This window comes from Bactrocera tryoni, unplaced genomic scaffold (assembly GCF_016617805.1).
Source record: "Bactrocera tryoni isolate S06 unplaced genomic scaffold, CSIRO_BtryS06_freeze2 scaffold_7, whole genome shotgun sequence".
NCBI lineage: Eukaryota > Metazoa > Arthropoda > Insecta > Diptera > Tephritidae > Bactrocera > Bactrocera tryoni.
Window position 1 is genome coordinate 17,149,282 of NW_024396366.1, and position 20,450 is coordinate 17,169,731.

The 20,450-nt window shown below is 35.6% G+C and overlaps 1 protein-coding gene across 1 annotated transcript in view; it reads left to right on the forward strand.

Annotated features, from left to right (window-relative positions):
* The first annotated feature begins 3,851 nt into the window (after positions 1–3,851).
* LOC120781817 (carcinine transporter-like) overlaps positions 3,852–20,450 on the forward strand; it is a 401,142-nt gene continuing 384,543 nt past the window's right edge. The window contains exons 1-3 of the mRNA XM_040114037.1: positions 3,852–3,961; positions 4,048–4,249; positions 4,308–4,511. Coding sequence (XP_039969971.1) covers positions 3,903–3,961; positions 4,048–4,249; positions 4,308–4,511 — 465 coding nt within the window. The 5' untranslated portion in view covers positions 3,852–3,902. The remainder of the gene's footprint in view (positions 3,962–4,047; positions 4,250–4,307; positions 4,512–20,450) is intronic.

The window sequence follows — 20,450 nt, forward strand, 5'->3', positions numbered from 1 at the left end:
TTAATGAACGTCATTGAGCCTTGTCGAAGAACACTCATTTCTTGTTCTATGATATGTATTGGACGTTTGTCCGAATATGCAAAATCGAGACGCGCAATTATCGCGTCAAAATTTAACACAGTACCATGGTTGGTTAATGTGTTATTTGCTTCTAGTGTAATTTTGTTACGCAAAATCGTAAGGGCTGCGAAGTACTTTCGGCTACCTCTTACATATAGAAATTCCTGAAAATTCTGGTAAGGATTTTATAACATCTAGTGACTCATGACACTTAATGTTGTCATTTATTATTTTCGTCTGAAAATCTGTTGCTCTGTGTGTTTCAATTTCAACTTGAGTTTTTAATCTGTCAATTTCTCGCCTTATTGTAATATTGCTTTCCGCAATTAGGCGCGTAATTAATTCTACCGTTAATCCTGCCTCATTAACCATGATTAATTATAATTATTTTTTTTTTTTTTGGTTTAGAGAAAGAACTTTATTATTATTTTATACTTGTATAGTCTCTTCTAGGAAGAGATGCTCTTCTATTCTGGAGGGTCCTCTTATGTAGGATTCGCAGAATTGAGCTAAGCTATGGGGGTCTCTTTTATTTTGTTATGTGGCTGGTCCAGCCTTAATTTATATTTTTATTTTATCGCAGTTAATCGCAGAGTTTTTTTATTTATTCTAAGCTGGAGGGTCCCCCCGAAGGTGGTGAATCGCAGCTTTATTTTATTTTATTATTGATTGCACAAACCAGAAATTATGTTTTATTTTTTTCTGGGGCACTTTTTCTCTTCGTGATCCCCACCGCAATTTTTATAATAGTATAATCTAATATATTTAGGTTTAATTTGGGTGTTCCCCATAAATATATATATAAATAATTTATAATTTTAACATATTTATTTTTCTTAACAATAATGATTAATTAATCTCACTGCTTTCTGCAATGTTGTCCTCTGTTGTCTTCTAGTTGTTTCGTCTTTACTCTCACTGTTTTCTATAAGTTTTCCGGCATTTCTCACGTTGCTGTAGTCACAAATGTTGTTAATTTGTATTTGTTTGTTTGATAGCTTTATTTACTTTAATTTGTTTTAGTTTTTAGTGTTTTATATTAATGTTTAATTTTATATTTATAGTATATTTTATTTTAATATTAATTACTTTTTTTTTTGGCGACACGACACGTGTCATATATTAGATTCATATTATTATTTTTTATTAGTTTACGCGGCATGACATGTTTTGGTTTTAACTTTTAATTTTTTTCACTCTTATTGAGATATTATTATTATGCTTTTTTGCATATTACCTTTCGCACGAGGATTTTATAATTTTATTATTTATCTATTATAAGGATCCACGATCACGTATCCTTTTCCGAGGATATTTTGTTTTTCGTGGCCCCACGTTGGGCGCCAATTAATTCCCGTATCGCGGAAATTTGTAAAAAAATATTTTTTTTATCTGCCAACGCGCTGAGAAAATGAAACACGTCGTGTCGACTGTAGCGCCGGTGACCAAAATCTATCTTTTATTTCCAAGTTACTAATATTTATACATTTACTTATTATTTACTTAAAGTTATTACATATTGAAGTTGAGTTTGAAACAAAGAAAGTGTCAATTTATTATGCCTTCTTGTGAGGGCTACAAATATTGTTTAGATAAGAATGGTTTATTCTAATGTGAACGGAAAAAGTATATCGAATTCTATTTTAATTTATGAGGCCGCACAACTACAAAGTGTAAAGATTCAATATTGTTTACAGTTATGGTCAAGTGGTTGTGTGGAGGCTGTCATTAACTTACGTACATATGTATGTATGCTTATGCGTAATATATTTATAGTCATAGCATAGTAATATTTATAGTCAATTTGGACTTGCATATTAAATAACTTTATTTAATTTTTACATAATATACTATACTAATAAATATGTTTGTATTATATTTCTTTTGAATTGCATTAAATTGAATTTATCACAACAATATATAAATACATCGTCTATCATATTAATCTTATTATCTGCTCATATGAATGTAAGTATGTATACGCATGTGTGCGTTCAGAAATTCAAATCATGATTTTATCACTTATCAATATATTACATGTGCGCGCATTAATCTGCATGTTCATGCATTCATATATACTTACTCCGAACAAATAATGCACAAGCATACAAACATACATATGCGTACACATGTGAATATGTCACCAACAAAAAATCGAAACATTGTTCTTCAAAAACAACAATTGTGTCAAATATCAGAAGCATCACAAGTCAATATGGCAGCCAAATTGGCGAAGCCCAAATGTAGTAAATTTTACATCAAAAACAGACGCCGTACCATCTTCCCGAGCATGCCTTTGCGACTTTTCGCAACGATGGCAAAAGCTTAAAATCATAAATTGAACAACTTTCTGGTGTTTGTTCTAAGAAAGAAGTGAGAAAAGTGGCAACATAGCTGTTGTCGATTTACAATATTTGTCAATTCTCAAATATTTTTCCGTGGATCGCAAAAAACTGCGTCGATATGTATGCACGCTCATACATATGCATACATATTTACGAAAGTTTGTTGGTAAAGCTGTTAGAGCGACATGGGATGGTAGAATGTATGTGGCTCGCATTTGCTTTCGTAAACATACAGACAAATGTTCAAAGAAATAATATACATACCTTTGTATGTATATGTCATAGAAATTCTATTGGTACAAATATGGAAATGATAACGAAAAATGCGAATATGCATACTTCATGAAGGTCACCAATTTTCTTTGAAGAAATAAAGTTCATTTGGCACATCCTCACTTTGTAACACAGTAGAGGCCCGCTAATCCGGATCAATTAAAACCGGCCCCTATCCGGAATATAGCGAAATCCGGATTACCAAAGACATATCAGAACTATGTATTATGAACAAATAGTTATAAATTTCTGTTTGTTTATTATAACAAATAATATACATGTTCCAAAAAACAAAAAAAAACGTAAACCAATAAAGCATAAAAGCGAATATAGTTAATAATGAACATGTGATCCGGATTAGAGAATACGGATAGAGAATGTCGGTCCGGATTACAAGGGACATAATAGAAATTTTGAGTTTTTTAACCCTGTCCGGATTACAGTGGAATCCGGATTAGGCCATGTCCGGATTAGCGGGCCTCTACTGTAGTCGAAATAAATATAATTTATTTGAAATATTTATTTATTTAAAAATTAATAAATAAAATTAGGGAGAAATAAAATTAAAATTATGTTTTCCTAATTTTTCCTTATTTTGTAAAAAAATTAAAATTTTTACCATTTTTCGGAAAACAATGGTTCATATAATACGAAATAATCCCGCATATGTGACTCAGAGAATGCTTTTTTACATTATCTGGGTGACTTTGTATATTTTTCTTCAAAGCATTTCTCTTTATTTATTCTCGCATTAATTTACACTCACTTTTGCTTGTCACTGTATATTTCTGCCATTAAACGTGCTTATTTCTGCTAAATAGAAGCGAAAATGATGAATTCCTTACTACAATTCTATCAGCTCTGTTAGCCGTCAAATCGAACATCATACAAAATTCAGTTTGCACCTTCTCTATGCTTTAAGTTCTCTGGTGCAGCTGTGGTTGTGCGGATGATATGTTATGTGACCTTTTGGTATGTTGTATACGTACTTGGGTTTTGTGCGATGAGTGCTGCGACGTGCGACGTAGCAAAATATCGCAAGACCAGGGGCGTTACTCTGTAATGCGATACGAATATGAAAATGTTCGCATCTTCAATTTTGGTACTCTGTAATTCGACAATCGCAGTAAATTTTGAAGTTTTCGAATTTAGTTTTTCCCTTTCGCATTCAGTTTTTCCCTTTCGCATTAGCGGTACTCTGCTTTGCTAAAGCAATTGTCAAACATGCGTTATATTCGTAATTTTTGTGCTACAAGTATAAAGAAGTCGCATTGCTTGAAAATGTAAGTTTCAAATATAAATTAGTTGTTTTAATTGCTACTAAAATATATAACGCCGTGCATATGAACTATTTTGCACAAATTTACAGGGAAGCACCGAAAATAAAACAACAAACTCAACCAAAGCAATTTGAAATTCTCGTGGATTTCATGAAGGCGCATCCCGATTTATCGAAAGGATCACTAAAAACACCAGACGCCAAAAATACCTCCAATAATTTATGGAAAAATTTAGTTTCCCATTTAAACGCAGCTGGGCCACCATTGCGCGACATTGCGGGGTGGAAAAAGGTAATTCCAATAATTGCACAGATAAATTATAAATGTGATTAAATGTAATCAATTAAAGGTTTGGGCAGACTATAAGATTCACTTAAAGGCAAAAATGCGACGAAACAAAAATAATATTTCGGGAACTGGAGGTGGCCCCTCACTTTTCATACCCTTATCACAGTTAGAGCAACAAGTGAGTGAGTTATTGTCAATAGAGGAATCAATAAATGGAATGAGTGGTACCTTGTCATTCGGTGCAGCTACAAGCAGCATGTCGGAGGTAAATGCCGACCCTACCGAACAAAATACACAAAACAGGGAACTACCACAATGCAGCAGACTCTGCTTGAACAACAAGTCGAAAACCAAATTATATTCCACAATAACTCGATTAAAGTGTTAAACGATATAAATTTTAATATAAAAAACATTTTTAAAACATTGAAAAAAAGAAATAAATTATAAAAACGGAGACTAACCTTTGAAAAGTAAAAATTTCTATATAAACAAAAAATTGATGAACAAAAATTGAGAAACTGGAAAATGTAAGTTAAATAACTATATAACTGCGAGAAACAGAATTAAAAACTACAAATTTAATCTGTAATTATTTAAATTTAATTTTCGTTATTACAATGAAATAAAAGACTGGATTTATTAATTTGCAAACAGTTCGTTTTAATTAAGTTGAGTTACGAGCATTTATCATATTTGTTTTAAATTATTATTATTTTATTTATTTTGCTCGTTTATACTTTGACATTTTTGGAAGTAATGCCAACTATTACATAAAAAGAAAAAAAAGCAAAGGTGAACAACATTGTTAGTGATGCGTAAGCAAAACAGAGTATCAATTGCCTATCGCATCGCATTGGGCTTTCGAATCGCATTGTCTTTCGCATCGCTTTACAGAGTAAGCCCCCAGATGTCGCATAAACACATGGCAACTTATGTATATGGTTGTATATGTTTAACCGGGATATTATAACGACAAAATTGCTGAATTGATTACTTAAAAATGGAGAAACTATTAGCTGTATCTAACCAGAAAGTAAATCATCCCATTTAAACTCAATGAGCAGATTGTTGAGTCGTTCGAAATCACAAAATGAAAAATTAAAACCAAGCCCGTCAATAAGTTTGACAAGAGCGAAAAGATAAGTATCCACCTCAAAAGCTTACGGACAATAGTGAATGGTAGCTGGAGTAATTGAAGAGAATCCAGCAAAGAACATAAAGTTTAAATAATCGCTGAGAAAGACTAAGTCAAAAAATCGATCAAGACTATTTGAATATGAGTTGACTTCAATCAGATTGAGACTAAGCAAGCTATCAAAGAGAAATAACTCTTGAGAAGACGAAAAATTGGAGGCAATGAAGCAGAACACAAATATTATTTTCTTTCATCTTATTTAATACCAACAAGGAAATATTATTTGCATGCAACTTATACAACTTTAGAGGACTTTTAGGAGGAATGTGTGAAACTGCAATGAACAGAGCATCATTGATCCGAATACATAGGTGGTCCAGAATACTTGTAGAATCATCATTATTAAGCATAATTAAATGAGGACGGTGTTTGCGATGAAATGCTAGGAGAGCACCAACATCCCTAAGACAGCCGTTTTTTTCGTGATCTCTATCCTTATGTAAGACATAATAAAAATTTGAATCGAAATATTCACTATCATAGTAACTAGAATTAAGCCAGGTCTCAACAGAAACGATAATATCAAAATCCAATTGTGAAGAAAAATTTCGAATAATATTTGATTTACACCTAATACCCGATAAATTTTTATAGTACACCTTAAAACGCATGATTAACGTTGTGATCAATAGGTGCATCAACAAGTCTGCAGCGTTGTTTTCCCCTCCATTTGGAAAAAAATTAAAGGGGCGCAACTGAAGAAGAGAAACCGGCATTAAAAAAGATGAGGACACTCCTCACTTAAAGTTTACCTTCTTAAAATTAATGATATTAGTATGGATCTTAATAAATTTATAACATAAAATATGCTATCTATCAACATTAGCATATTTAATAACGATAAGATATAATTAATATCTTCTTCAGTGACTGAGTTCTTAAAGGCAGACAAGTGAATCCATTTTTTGGGTATGACGACATTGGCATTAACGTCAACAACAGTTAAAGCAGCTGGTGACTTTAACGTCAAATTTCCGTCAGCAATAATTGAAGTAGAAGAGATCAGATTAAAAGAACCATCAGACGCAACTATTTGAGCAGCATTAACAGCGACAGTGTGGCGATCTGGTTTAGCAGCACCTATTGGATTGTTTTTGCCATGGGCTTTCGAATGAGTGATGATATTCCTAGCAACAGCGTCAGCATATGTATTGGCATATTTGACAGCATTGGGAGCAGCAGTAGGTCGAGCAGCGGGAGCACAATAATCCACACTGACATTACCAGCAGAAACTGAAACAGCAACGTTAGACGGAGCTGTATTTGTACCATTAAGTGCTGAACGCATAGAGCGCGACAGACTGCAAGCGACATCTGTCAAATATTAAAATACACACGTTCTTATGGGCACATTTATTTAGACAGCTGCACGACTACACGACTGCAGTCCGACAGTTGTCGCTCTCGCTAACTTCAAAATATTCTTATATTTTCCAGCGACAGTAGGACGACAGTAGAGTTGACAGTAGAGAGAGTGATGCCACTAATATGTGAAATGTAAAATTATTCTAAGCTCTTACAAACCGACATTATTTTACAAATAAAAGCATAAAATAGCTCTGTTATATCATTTTTAATAACAATTGATAATTTAAAACAAATAAATTTACCTATTTACTTATTTTTTGCAAAAAAATTTCACTTTGAACAAAATATTAAAATTTCATTGAAGTTCAAGGTATTAGTATGCCCACAACGAAATTGTGTACATGCAAAATGGACAGCTGTGTTGTCTTGTGTACATGCCGGCCATTGTTATGTCGCTGCCCTCTTACAAATGTTCATGTAAAAGGATTCGCGACACCATTTACAGCTCACTGTCGTGCTGCCATGTCGTGTCGCGCTCAATGTGTTCAGCACTTCACATTATCAGCAGAAGTAGAAACAGCAACTTTAGACGGAGAAGCGTTTGTAGAAGCATTTGTACCAACAACAGTCGCAGCAGTGAGAGTGAAGTAGGCAGCAGAGAGAGCATTCGAGACAGAGAATTGGCCGTTGTCGGATAATTTATTTTGCACATTGCAGATCTCTGACTTCAGTTCGTTAAGCTTAGCGAATAAGGAATTTCCAGTCAAAATAGGAATAGTCCAGTCAAAATAGGCTGCATTATGACTCAAGTTTGCATTCATTCCCAACAAGCTAGATTTTTGTCCAGACCTTGGATCCGTCATTACAAATGACATGTCAAAAGTCTCCATCGATCCCGCTTGCGCGTTGTTTTGTATTCGAGGTCAATGGTAAAAAATTTGAGTTTTTTGCGTTAGACATAAGAACATAGCTTTATATGCTCCATGCTCGCAGGTACGTGACAAAAATTTGTAAAAATTACAGAAGTTTGCTTTATTTGCGATGAATCTTTGACTGAAATTGAAACTGTGGTTGTTGATCGTGGGCTAAAGATTTTAATGGATTCAAGTACTGAAGAAGAGCAGCCGCTGCAGCTAAAAGACAGCGTGAGACGGAAATAGCTATCACATCTGGGATTAGTCCTCCTCGTACTTGAGCATGAGGTAATGAATCGTCTTTTTGTTTCAAGAAATACTGTTTGTTCTGTGGCAATGAAGCATATAAAACGGCTGAAATGAAAAAAGCTCAGCATCTTCGACGAAGAGTGTCTCAATTTCAACTGAGAAATTGGGAAGTTCAACATTTATTTGCTTCATCGACAAACAGCATGACGTCCTCAGTAAAGCTTGGTATGAGAATAAAAGGCAAAATGAAAAGGAAGAGTGCTTAAAAATACTTGAAGCAACTGCAGCAATCGTCCCAGAAGATATTCAGTCGATAGTGTTTGACACTGATAGTTATCCTCCACCTACTCAGATGTTCGAAGATATCAATATTCCAGAATCTTTGACTCATTTGTTAGAGCAAATAATTTTGAAAAAATAAACTATGTAAATGGGAACACTTGAAACTAATATGTACTATGTAGTGGCTCCTAATCGGCCTAGGTCTCTCAGTGTTTTTTCATCGACGGTCTGGATCAAAACGTTTTACTCAAATTTTTTCATCTTTTGTTTTATGTGCATCGTATAATAAAACTATGTATGAGGTAGCAGCAGTTCTTCATCGTCCACTTTATATTCTACCACCAGAAAATGGAGCAATTATTAAATATGCTGCAGACAATGCTGACATCAATGTACATACTCTAGAGGTCATAAAACGCTCCACATAATGGGTATCATTCAAATTATAACTCCAAAAGCAGCAGTTATAGCCGAAAAATATATATCACGAGTAAGAAAAGTCCTTTCAGCCAAAGATTTTGCAGCAAAAGATCATGGACCGATAAAAGTCTGTGAGAATGATGGTGCAGTTGGGTATAGTAAAATAGTTGCACAAATTTCGATTATGAAAGTACATAGCACAGCAGTATCTTTACTAAAAAAAGTTGTGGTTGTATGGAAAATGGAAAGATTAATAGTTACCTGGTTGGAATGGTTACATTGAACATTTAACGAGTAATATAATGGATTTTTCAAAGCCTGAAATTCTCTTTTCACCATTCATTCATCAACCAGCAAGTAAGTACTATCTACACAACTTTACTCTGTGCTTTGGAAAATGGAAAATGTTATAATCACGATGTACGCATTATTAATTTTTAATAATAATACCCAACGATTACCCTCCTCCCGCCCAACCGACGCGAGCGTCGCAATCCGCTAACGAGCGGTATTAGCCGAGTCATAAAAGGCAAGAGAGTTTTAAGCGTTGCGATCTTAAGCTGCTCAGCTACAGAAACAAAACTTTCAACAGCCGAAATTAAGAATTAGAAATTCAGTTGTTTTCGCGAAAAATGTGCATTTATCTACCTGAATCTTTAAATTATGTTTTCTTAATGCTGAAAATATTTTGTTGATATTTTGGGTATGTTCTTCAATACTTGAACTAAAAGTAAAGATGTCGTCTAAATAAACTACTCATATCTTGTTGATATATTCCCTAAGAACTGAAAGTTGCTGGTGCATTCTTTAGTCCAAAAGGCATTCTTATAAATTCAAAGTGGTGTAGAGAAAGCTGTTTTTAGTCTATCTTCTTCTTTTATTAATACCTGGTAAAAGCCTTTTGCAAGATCTAATGTTATAAAATACTGAGCTCTTCCAAGTTTGCTGTATTGTTTCTATATGGGGTATTGGAAATTTGTCTTCTATGATGACTTCGTTTAGCTTCCTGTAGTCAATAACTATTCTCAAATTTTTCTTCATTGAATTGTCTTTCTTTTTCGGTACAATCCAAAGAGGGGAGTTGGACTGAATCATATCTTCTAAATTGTTGAGAATTATTTTGCCTATTTTGTCCAAAGCTAAATTGCTCGGAATTATTTTGTCTACTTTGTCCAAAGTTAAATTGTTGATAATTGTCATTTTGGTTAGAATTAAAGTTTATAATTTTTAAATGTTACTTGTTAAGAGTAGGTAAAACAATTTTTTTAATGGTAAAGAGTGAGTCTGTTAGATCAAATGTGCTGGAATGAGAATTGAAATCATGATATATACGGCGGAATGGTTCGTTTAACTCAAAATTTGTTCTTGAAAATTTTAAAAGTAAGGGTCTAAATTGCCTGGTAGAGCGAGCGGGAACGTTAAAATTAATATCAGATAAGAGAGATGGGCTACAGACTGACCCATTCATGAGTTTTACAAGAAATATTATACTAAGCATCTCCCTACGACTAGCGAGTGTCGGGAGATTTATAAGTTTTAAACGGTTAGTGTAAGGGGGAAGATTTAAACTGGAAATCCAATGCAAATGATTTAAGGCAAAAAGTAAAAATTGTTTTTGAACGGATTCTAACTCATCCGAATGGACTTGGTAACTAGGGTTCCAAATCACAGAAGCATACTCCAATATAGGCCTCACCAGAGATGTAAAAAGAATGTGGTAAGCGGATCTCTAAATTCTTTAGACCAACGTTTAACAAAACTAAGAGCGCCTTTAGCTTTAAAAACCGTGGAAGATGCGTGAAGATTAAAATTGAGTTTGGAGTCCATAGTTACTCCCAGATCAACAAAACTGCATACTTGCTCCAACCTAAAAATTTTGTATTGCGTATGAAGTAGGGTCTACAGCTCTACGTAAAAAGCACATTGTTTTGTATTTTTTTAAGGTTTAATGGCATGTCATTTCTATCACACCAAGAAACTAGGTTGTTTAAATCTGTTTGCAACTGACATCTTTCGCTGTTTGAAGTATACGTTTTAAAAAATTTTACATCGTCAGCATACATACATTATAATAAAACTTTTGAAAACTTAACAACAGAGATATGTCATTATAAATAACAAGAACAGAATTGGACCAAGATGGCTACCTTGAGGAACGCTTGAAGGAACATTGATTATATCAGGAAAAGTATCGTTAAATATGATTTGTTGTTATTGCAGACAACTTTGCTATTCCCCTATAATTTTCAATAGATGACCTAAATCCACTATTATGCAAAGGAATTGTAAATGACTTTTTCCATATGAATGGAAATAAGCCTTGCATAAGAGATGAATTAAATAGTTTTGTTAGGGGTTGGTATGTATATTCGGCACATTTCTTAAGAAATCATGAGGGAATCATATCTGGGTCATAATTGTATGATTGTTCTAACATAATTGACTGATATAAGACGTCTGCCTCGGAAATGGTAGGTGCATTAATGACAGAAATCGGATATAAGTTGTGCTGATGCGGAACATTTTTTGGAGATTTTGGAGAGTAATTGGACCTAAAGAATTCAGTGAACATATTAGAAACGGCGTAATTGTCACTAGACATACTAAACTTATATTTCATTACGGACGGAAAATTAGAATTCCTGCGTTTAGAGTTGACGAAACCATAAAACAATTTTGGATTACGTATAATATTATTTTTTACTTTATTTATATAATTATTATAACATATTTTGTTAAGTTCAACGAATTGTCGACGCAATTTAGAACATTTTGAATAGTCAGCAACTAAACCAGTTTTTTTAAAAAGTTTAAAAGCACGAGATTTTCTATTTTTTAATTTACATATTTCTTTTGAAAACCATAAATTAGAACTCATTTTTCGAGTAACAACACACTTCGGAACATATTTTTCAAATAAGCTTAAAATAGTTTCATTAAATTAGGAAGCACTAAATTCAATATTGCCACTGTAATCTGGCCAAGTTATTTTAGAAAGTTCGTAATTAATCTTCTTAAAATTAGCTTTCGCAAGGTTGAACCGAAAACAAAGGTCTTGTGTATTATTATGAGCAAAGTTGGCTATGATTTCGATGTTAATTGATGTTCATGATACGAGTCCTCTGGCCGAACCAAAGGATCACTAGATCTAAGAGCTTACCAAACTATTAGCGCAAATACGAATGCACTTAAATTCTATGAAGTCTGCATACGGAACATCGACTTCTTCAGATGGAATTGAAGAATGAACAGCAAACAAGTCACCACATCCTTTTCTGTTCCGCCGGTCATATCTAAAGATTTCGAATTCGCTGTTGAATATTTCATTATCAAAAATGTGGGGCTTTAACCAAGTTTCTGTGAAAGCAATGATTTTAAAGTTACAATGAATGCTATTTAAATACAAATCAGTAAGTTTTGTATTAAGCCCTCTAACATTTTGATAATAAATAATCAGCGAATTATTGTTAATTAGTTTTTTGTATCCACGGGATTTCTTGGCATTTTAGTGATAACTACAGGGGTCTTATCACGTTTGTGCTCGAATTCACACACAAAGACCCTAGATGGCCAGAATGAGTTGTCAAGTATCAATTGAAAATTGTCAGCGGATACGTCGATCTTAAACGAGGAAATATCCCTGTTGTATTTGAAATTAAATTTACGGATGTCTGTATCTACCGTTTTTAATTTCGACGAGATATAACGTTTAACGTGGTCGAGATAAAAATTGCCTTTTTCCGCGGTATTACAACTAAGTTTTTATTAGCTGACTTGGAGGTATTTGGAGGCTGATCTTGAGAAGTTTTCCGCTTACCGTGTTCAGTAACAGTTTTCTCTCTGTCCTGATCAGACGGAACCTTCTCTCCTTGAGGACAAGGGTATGCAAAATTGATGAGGTCAATAGTGGGTGGGGACATTCTTTTTAAGAAAGATACAATGGTATCTTCATCAGACGGACGTTTACGTTTAGATGAAGGTTTTGGGTTCTCTTCCTGCACATTTAGGCATTAAAATGATTGAAAGAACGTTTCATAATACCTAAATTTTTCATTGAGGGTTTCAAGCTCACGACCAATCTCCTTGAAACCATTGCGCGCTTGCCTAAAAATTTTATGCAATTCAATTTCTGTTGGTCTGCATTTTAAGACCAGCGAAAGCCCTTACTGTCAGCAACAGAATCAAATATCCTATCTGTCAGTCCAGCACATTTAAGATGGGCAAGCCCATCACAAAGCCAGCAAGAAACAAAGCGTTCCGACTCGCCTTTCACAGAGCATTTCGGAAAGTTACAAGTCATAATGAACAAAAACAATATTGAATAAAAATATAAAAAATGTTAAATAATAAAAGTAAAAAGGTCAATGACAAAAATATTTATAACAAATGAATGCAATAAAAATAGTTGGTTATCAAAGGTAACAACCAATGTAGCGACCAGTTTGAGATGCACTGTAACACACGAAAAGTAAGAAACTCGTAAACAGTTGTGGACAAAGCTGGAAACGAATAAAAACAAGAAAGAAATTTAAGTAAGCAATATAAATTCACACTAACAATTGCACTATTTAAAATGTAGCACATAAACAAAAATTAGCCAACACACAACTAGAGCAAATTTGAATTGTTTTAATAGAACAATATAACAGTGATACTTATCTTAACGGATCACTTAATTCAGATAATTTCACCACAAAGTTTTAAATGTTATATAAATTAAATAAGTTAAACAAATTTCTAAGAGCACGAAAGCACAGCTGCACACGAGAAAAGTTGCCAGACCAACTATTTGATCAGCCTTTGTATGCAAAAGCTCGAGAAATCGTATCAGCAGCACCTGAAAGATCTGAGGTATCGAAGATCGTAGAAAGTGGAGGTTTTCATTTACTCATGCCTTTTTTTGGTGCAGTTGGTCATATTATGGAGGGAAGTGGTATAAAAGAGGTGCTCTCTTTGATTAATGCCACTAATTTATTAGTTAGAGCACACACATTACTCCATCTCACTTTAGCAACAATAATATCAGAAGAACTTGTCATCGATGAAAAGATGCATGCTAATCTACAAGATACTGTAGACCTTATAATAGATAACATAATTTCGTAAGTTGATATTGAGAATGGCGATGAGATGGCTGCTCATTACTTGAGCAGTTCAATCAAAATTAAAGGAAAATGAACAACGTGGACCAACTGCAAAATTGTTGACGCAATATTTTTCCATGGTATCAATTGCTAAGGAGTTTATATGAGCAGAGCGTATGGGAGATTCGAGAAATGCTTCCTTACTTCCACGCATCTGCACATTTATATCTACAAGATATGCTACTACTGGAAAACTTGATTGATGATCCTGAGGTTTTCGAGAGATATACACGGGGATTTTTCACATGTTCTGATAAATTGAGTTGTGGAACTGTGAACAATACCATGCAGATTCACGATGAGAAGGTCCGAATAGATCCTGTATTATTATTTCAACGTATGAGTATTACGAAGACATTTGAAGATGGGCTTGAAAAATTTTTCGAGTACGAATTAGCCCTTTACCCTTTATCGCTCTTTGATGCAATTGGAATGCGTAAGACAGAGCGTATGACACACAGAAGTCAGTAATTTATGATTACTTTGAATGTGTGAACACTGATATCGAATGTGCAAATGCTTCCTACATCATCGATGAAGGATACCTGTTACAGTCAGTATGTTCGTAGACACGTTGCTCACAACGTTACTATAATATTTAACGGTTACACTGATTATACAAAAAATATCAAAGCCGCAGAACAACGTCGTCGAGCAAAAATGATAAAGGCGATAAAACTAAACCGAAATATATCATATATGGTACTGAATTGGGGGATGGAGCCATGTGTAGAAGTTCACGCAAATTAGTAAAGAAAACGATTTTTTTACTTCTTCTTCTTCTTTACTGGCGAAGACACCGCTTACGTGATTATAGCCGAGTTAACAACAGCGCGCCAGTCGTTTCTTCTTTTCGCAACGTGGTCGTCCTCTTCCTCTGCTTCCCCCTACGGGTATTGCGTCGAATACTTTCAGATCTGGAGTGTTTTCGTCCATACGTACGACATGACTTAGCCATCGTAGCCGCTGTCTTTTAATTCACTGAACTATGTCATTGTCGTCCATAAATCTTTAGTAGAACTTTTCTCTCGAAAGCTCCTAAGGCTAACTCATCAGATGTTGTCATCGTCCATTCCTCTGCACCAAATAGCAGGACGGGAATAATGAGTAACTTATAGAGTTTTGTTTTTGTTAGTCGAGAGAGAACTTTACTTCTCAATTGCTTACACAGTCCAAAGTAGCATAAGTGGCAAGAGTTTTTCTGCGCTGGATTTCGAAGCTGACATTGTGGTTTCTGTTAATGCTGGTTCCAATATAGTCTACAACTTCGAAGTTATGACTGTCAACAATGACGTGGGAGCTTAGTCGCGGGTGCGACGGCTGTTTGTTTGATGACAGGAAATATTTCGTCTTGCTCTCGTTCACTGCCAGACTATCTGCTTTGCTTCCTTATCCAGTCTGGAGAAAGCAGAACTAACGGCGAGGGCGTTGAGGCCAATAAAATAAATATCATCGGCATACGCCAGCAGCTGTACACTCTTATAGACGATTGTACCTGCTTGACTAAGTTTTGAAGATCAAATTATTTCCTCCAAGAGCAGATTGAAGAAGTTCGAAGGGCTCGGAGAGGACCATCCCGATCCTGACGGAGCTTTTGGTATTGCTCAACGGCAGTTTACACAGCCCTTTTTGTTTTGCGGGGATACCAAATTCAGACATCGCGGCGTACAGGCAGCTCCTTTTTCTTCTTTCCTTGAAACTTTCTATTAGTCGCCGCCTCCTTCCGTAAAATTTTCGTGGCAGTCTGTTTTCTCTCCGCTGCGAGACGACAAACCTTCTTGGTGTTATGTGACGTGCGTTGTTTGCTGCAAAGGAGAGGGTGCGTATTGCTCACATCGTCCTTCTCTTCCGTCGGGGCGTGGGCGCAAATCAGAAATCCAAACATCGCTGGACGAAAACATGCTCGACAATTGAAATTTAAGTATGCTTTGCAAATTCCAACATCGCGTATAATGTACCTATTGCTGTTTTCAACCCGACTTGGTGGAATTGAAGAAAAGGCAATTCAACATCAGATCAACCAAACTTTTTTTTTGGTATTGCGAACTTCAACAAAGTTCATTTGAAATCTGATAGATGTTGCTAACCGAAACAAGAAAAAACATTAACTTCGGCTGCACCGAAGCTAATATACCCTTCACAAGTGCATTTCTTTTAGTAACTATGTGTTTAAGTAAATCTAAAGACGTAACCGGCCAGTGGTTTTCATCCAAAAGAAAACATTTTACTAGTTCTTTTTAGCCAGGTTATTTGCTAGAAACATTAAGGTTATTTAATAAAGAAAATGGATCTTTTAGACGTTTATAGTTACGTAAAATTTTAAGAAGATTTATTAGTAATATAAACTTAATGGAAAAAAGTTATAATATTTATATATTTTTACATACATATATGTATATCATCTAGATATATTTACAGTTTGTTTTATAAAACCACAGAACAAATATAATATATATTTATTTTTCTATAATACATACTTATGCTATATAAATTACATTACTCATATCTATGACTTACACCTAATATTATTATTTTAAGTTATATTAATATTGAATCTAACATATATCTACATATATAACATATATATTTTCTAAAACTTAAAAATATTCCGTCATGATCACTATATGTGACCTGGTCTACGAAAAGGGAGCTAACGTGCGAAAACTAGTTTTCTGGGAAAAGCTGTTAAAAATAATCGTCAGTTTCTCGTTATCTCATTAATTGTTCTCCTTTTTTTGACACCTAAGCCCCCTTTCCGTAGACCAGGTCACATATGGTGTTTCATGTGTGATACATGAAGTCGCTGCTAGATCCATGTTTGCTCATACCCAATCTATTGCTGTTTGCTGTTTTGTTGTGGCGGCGTTGTCCACTGCAGATTGAAATCCCAACTGTTGTAATGGAGCCTCTAAATTATTAGTTGCTGTTAGGCTTTTATTTACCACTTGCTCCCTAAATTCTGCCAGTCTATACGTGGGGTTCCTGTAAACAAGTGATAAAGAAACTGTTTAATAGTTGGGAAACGTTTGCTGAACCCGTGACGTTCCTTGAGAATGTTACTTCTGAAAGATCTGGGCACCGATCTTGTTTAGAGTATATTATAAGGTCGTTGGCCGGGCGTCGACGGGATGACCTTGTTTCTCCATCAAGGCGAGCAATAACATTATAGCCCTCTATTGGAAATTCTTCTTGAGATAAAGCTCAAGGCTTAGCAAAGCACCGAATATCAGCAGAACAAATCCGTTTTTTTGATCTGATATCCGCAATGCGCTTGTTTAGACTCCTTACATTTTTGTAATAAATATCGAGACGTTATTCCGATTTTTCGGCTAAAATTCTGTAGCATGTCGTCAATGCACTTTCAGTCCTCAATCTATTAAGTTGAGTTTTAATTATATCCTGCTGCCCAAATGAGTTCGGAGGAGAAAATTTCCCGTTTATATATAATCCATTAGCATTTGTGGCTCTGCTACTTCCTACATATAAAGCTGACATGCTAACTCTACGCTCTAGATGAACCGCAACTTGAGCATATGTTCCACCTTGGCTTTTATGTATCGTGATGGCTTCAGCTGGAATGACAGGGAATTGTCTACGTTCAATGGTTATTTGCTCGTTTCGCTTGTATTGGAATGATCGAACCACGCTTATGATTGGTGTCCAATCTGCATTGCGAATATGAGGCTGCTTGGAACGTGCAAAGCTTCCAACTTTTGATTCTGCGAATTTCATCCATAGTTGCACCACTGTGCTTTCAGGTCCAGGCGGTTCGGTATCCACCTGCGTTAATTCCCCTGTAGCACTATTAACTAATCTATCACTCGTGCTTATGTTGACTGTTACATTCTTTGTGTTTCTGATGTCATGAAACCCTTCACAACTTCTAATATGTATGCCGTAGGCTGTGTATGTTAAGGAACTTGACGGAACTTTACTTAGTTGTATCCTTCGCAGTCGAAATAAACTTGTCGGTCATCGTGTTCGTCAGTTTTGTTATAATGAAATTATTTGCTCTAGCATTTGAATAAAAGAGATTGATGGCTTCGTTGGGTATCTCGCTATTCTGCTCAATTTGCTCCCTGTGAGCGTTGGAAATACTCTCGACATCATTATTTAAGAGCTCGGTGTCCTCATTTCTCCATGGATGAAACATCATGGTAATTTCTCTGAAGAGATCAGCTGTTGAATTTTCAAAGTTAAATCGTTTCCAGCGCAGAATAAGTGCTTGTTTCTTTTTCCTTAAAAATCCTGATCCATCTTATAATGCTATTAGAAGTGCAGCTGTCGTGTCATCCGAGCTTTTCTACTTCATTGTATTCTTCATTATAACAGAAATATTCCTACTTGTTTTGGAAAATCTGAACCATGCTGCAAAATCTGCTAAGCATAGTTCTTCCATTTGATCGAGTCTTTGAGAGTAGTGCTGCAGTACACTCGGTACATATATGTATATCTGTAGAATTCTTCTGTAAAGCATTCAATTCACGTCTGGGCTTTAGCATCCTTACTCGATTGTTTGGATGTGATGTATTATATTTATAAATATCTATTCATTACTGGCTTCCGATAAATGCAGTCCCTAAATATTATAAGCTGCTTCTTGAGCCGATATTTCTGATTCGTTTACAAATTTGTTTTCGAGGTGCTGCAGTTTTCAAGGGGAAAAGAATTCCTTGCGGCATCGGCGGATATGTCATATTGAATCGGCACACTGGTTTTCCATACAGGTCTCTTAGGCATGCTCGACCACGTCTGTGCTTTTGGTACTGAATAAATTCCTGTAAAATCATTCCCATCAGTCGTAATGTCTCGGTCGATGAAAGTTTCAACTTCAGTTGTGTTGATGATTCCATCACTTTCCAATTGCCGTGCATCGCTTAACCAGTACGCCATGACAATGTGGCGATCCCTTATACTAAAATTCAATTCTGTAGTAGTAACGGACTACTAAATGTACTTCAAACAGTCCGTTTTGTAACAATTTCAGAGTTTAGCGGAATCTCTTGGGCATCTACCTTACCCTGGTGCCATTGCAACCCGTTCAATCGATCTGTTTTCAATGGTTTCATTGTCTATAAAAGTTTTCTGGTCACCTGGATTTAATTCCTCTTCCATTTCCTGTACATTTTCCTGGCGGGCATTAAGCAGGTCTCTTACTGCTACCTCATCTGCAGGATCTGCAATAAATGGCACAGTTTCTTCGTTTGCTACATATGCCGGCCAATCACTTGACATTTGAATATTGTGCTTGACGTAGAGCTCTGTCTCCGTCATACAATTTTGCTGATATTCCAAGCGACGTTTCAGGTGCACTTGAATATTATGGCTGTTGTCAAATCTTCGTGGCGGCATGGTGACTGTCTCTACAACAGAAATCGGGATATTTGTTACTGCTCCACGAATAGCACATTGTCGCCCTTATCCAAAGGATATGATGTGCATAAATTGTTTTCTCGAGGATATAAGCCCTTCTTTCAGACACGTTAAGTCCTGAAGACAGTCCGGAATGTTAGGAAACTGAAATCCTTTTGAGAGCCAGATATTTGGTATTTTACCTTGTTTGACAATCCGATAGCAGGTGCTGCAAAAATTGTATTTTTGGTCAGAAGATGAAAATTTCGATGACAAGTAAAAAACTTTTCTAGCATCTTCCGAGTGCGTGAACTTTGATGAGGTTTAACGTTTTTATAGCTTTTTTACTTGGTGAGGGAACCAAGTGCCCCCACAACACACGCATATTTCTGTGGGCTCTTTTTTTTATTAACAATGCGTACATATCAAAGGTATTGGCAGCTCGACGTTGACATGCTTGTTCTTCTAGCAGTGCATCAAGAGAAAGTTCACGACGTCTTCTGATATTCCTCTTGGCTTGCCTTTCGCTTTCCAACTGACGATTTGCGGGATCCGACCTATGGAAACGTAATCTTTCCAACGTTGATCCCTACTCGTTTACTACTTGTTGCCTGATTTGCTGGCGTGTCACTGTTCTTTGAGAAGAATTTAAAATTTGTTCACGACGTCTTCTTATTGGATTTCCTGCACGACTTCTCCTCAATGCTGCATCTCGTTGCCTTTCTTCTTCTCCGGTTATTGGATTCTGGCGTCGTACAGAACATTCCATTGTGTCGCGCTCCTGAGCTCTATGTTCAACCGCCTGAAAGAATGTCCTATTGTGTCGCGCTCCTGCTCCGCTGCTCTCTATCTCGATTGGTCCGTCTAGTTGAATGTTCGGCGGTGTTGCGTCCCTGCTCCTCAGCTCCATACTCCGGATTCAAACGCCTGTTTAAATGTGCTACTGAGTCGCGCTCTTGCTCCTCAGCTCTATATTCCGGATTCAAGCGCCTGATTGAATGTCCTATTGTGTCGCGCTCCTGCTCCGCTACCCTATAATCTTGACTCGTTCGCTTAATTAAACGTTGCGTGATGTTGCGTTCCTGCTCCGCAGCTTTGTAAAGTAGTTTTTCCGTCTATTGGGAAGTGCAGAACTGTCCCGAATTCTCTCTTCATTACGGCGCTCCTCAGTCGATTTATTTCTAAATTTTGGCTATATTGTTGTCGGCTTCGAATCAAAGCATTGCGACGTCTTTGTTCTTGCGACTGCCTAAATACTCTTGGCATTTTTATATATTAATACAAAATATTTATACCAATAAAAAATATACAAAAGATTTTACAGTTAAAAATTAATA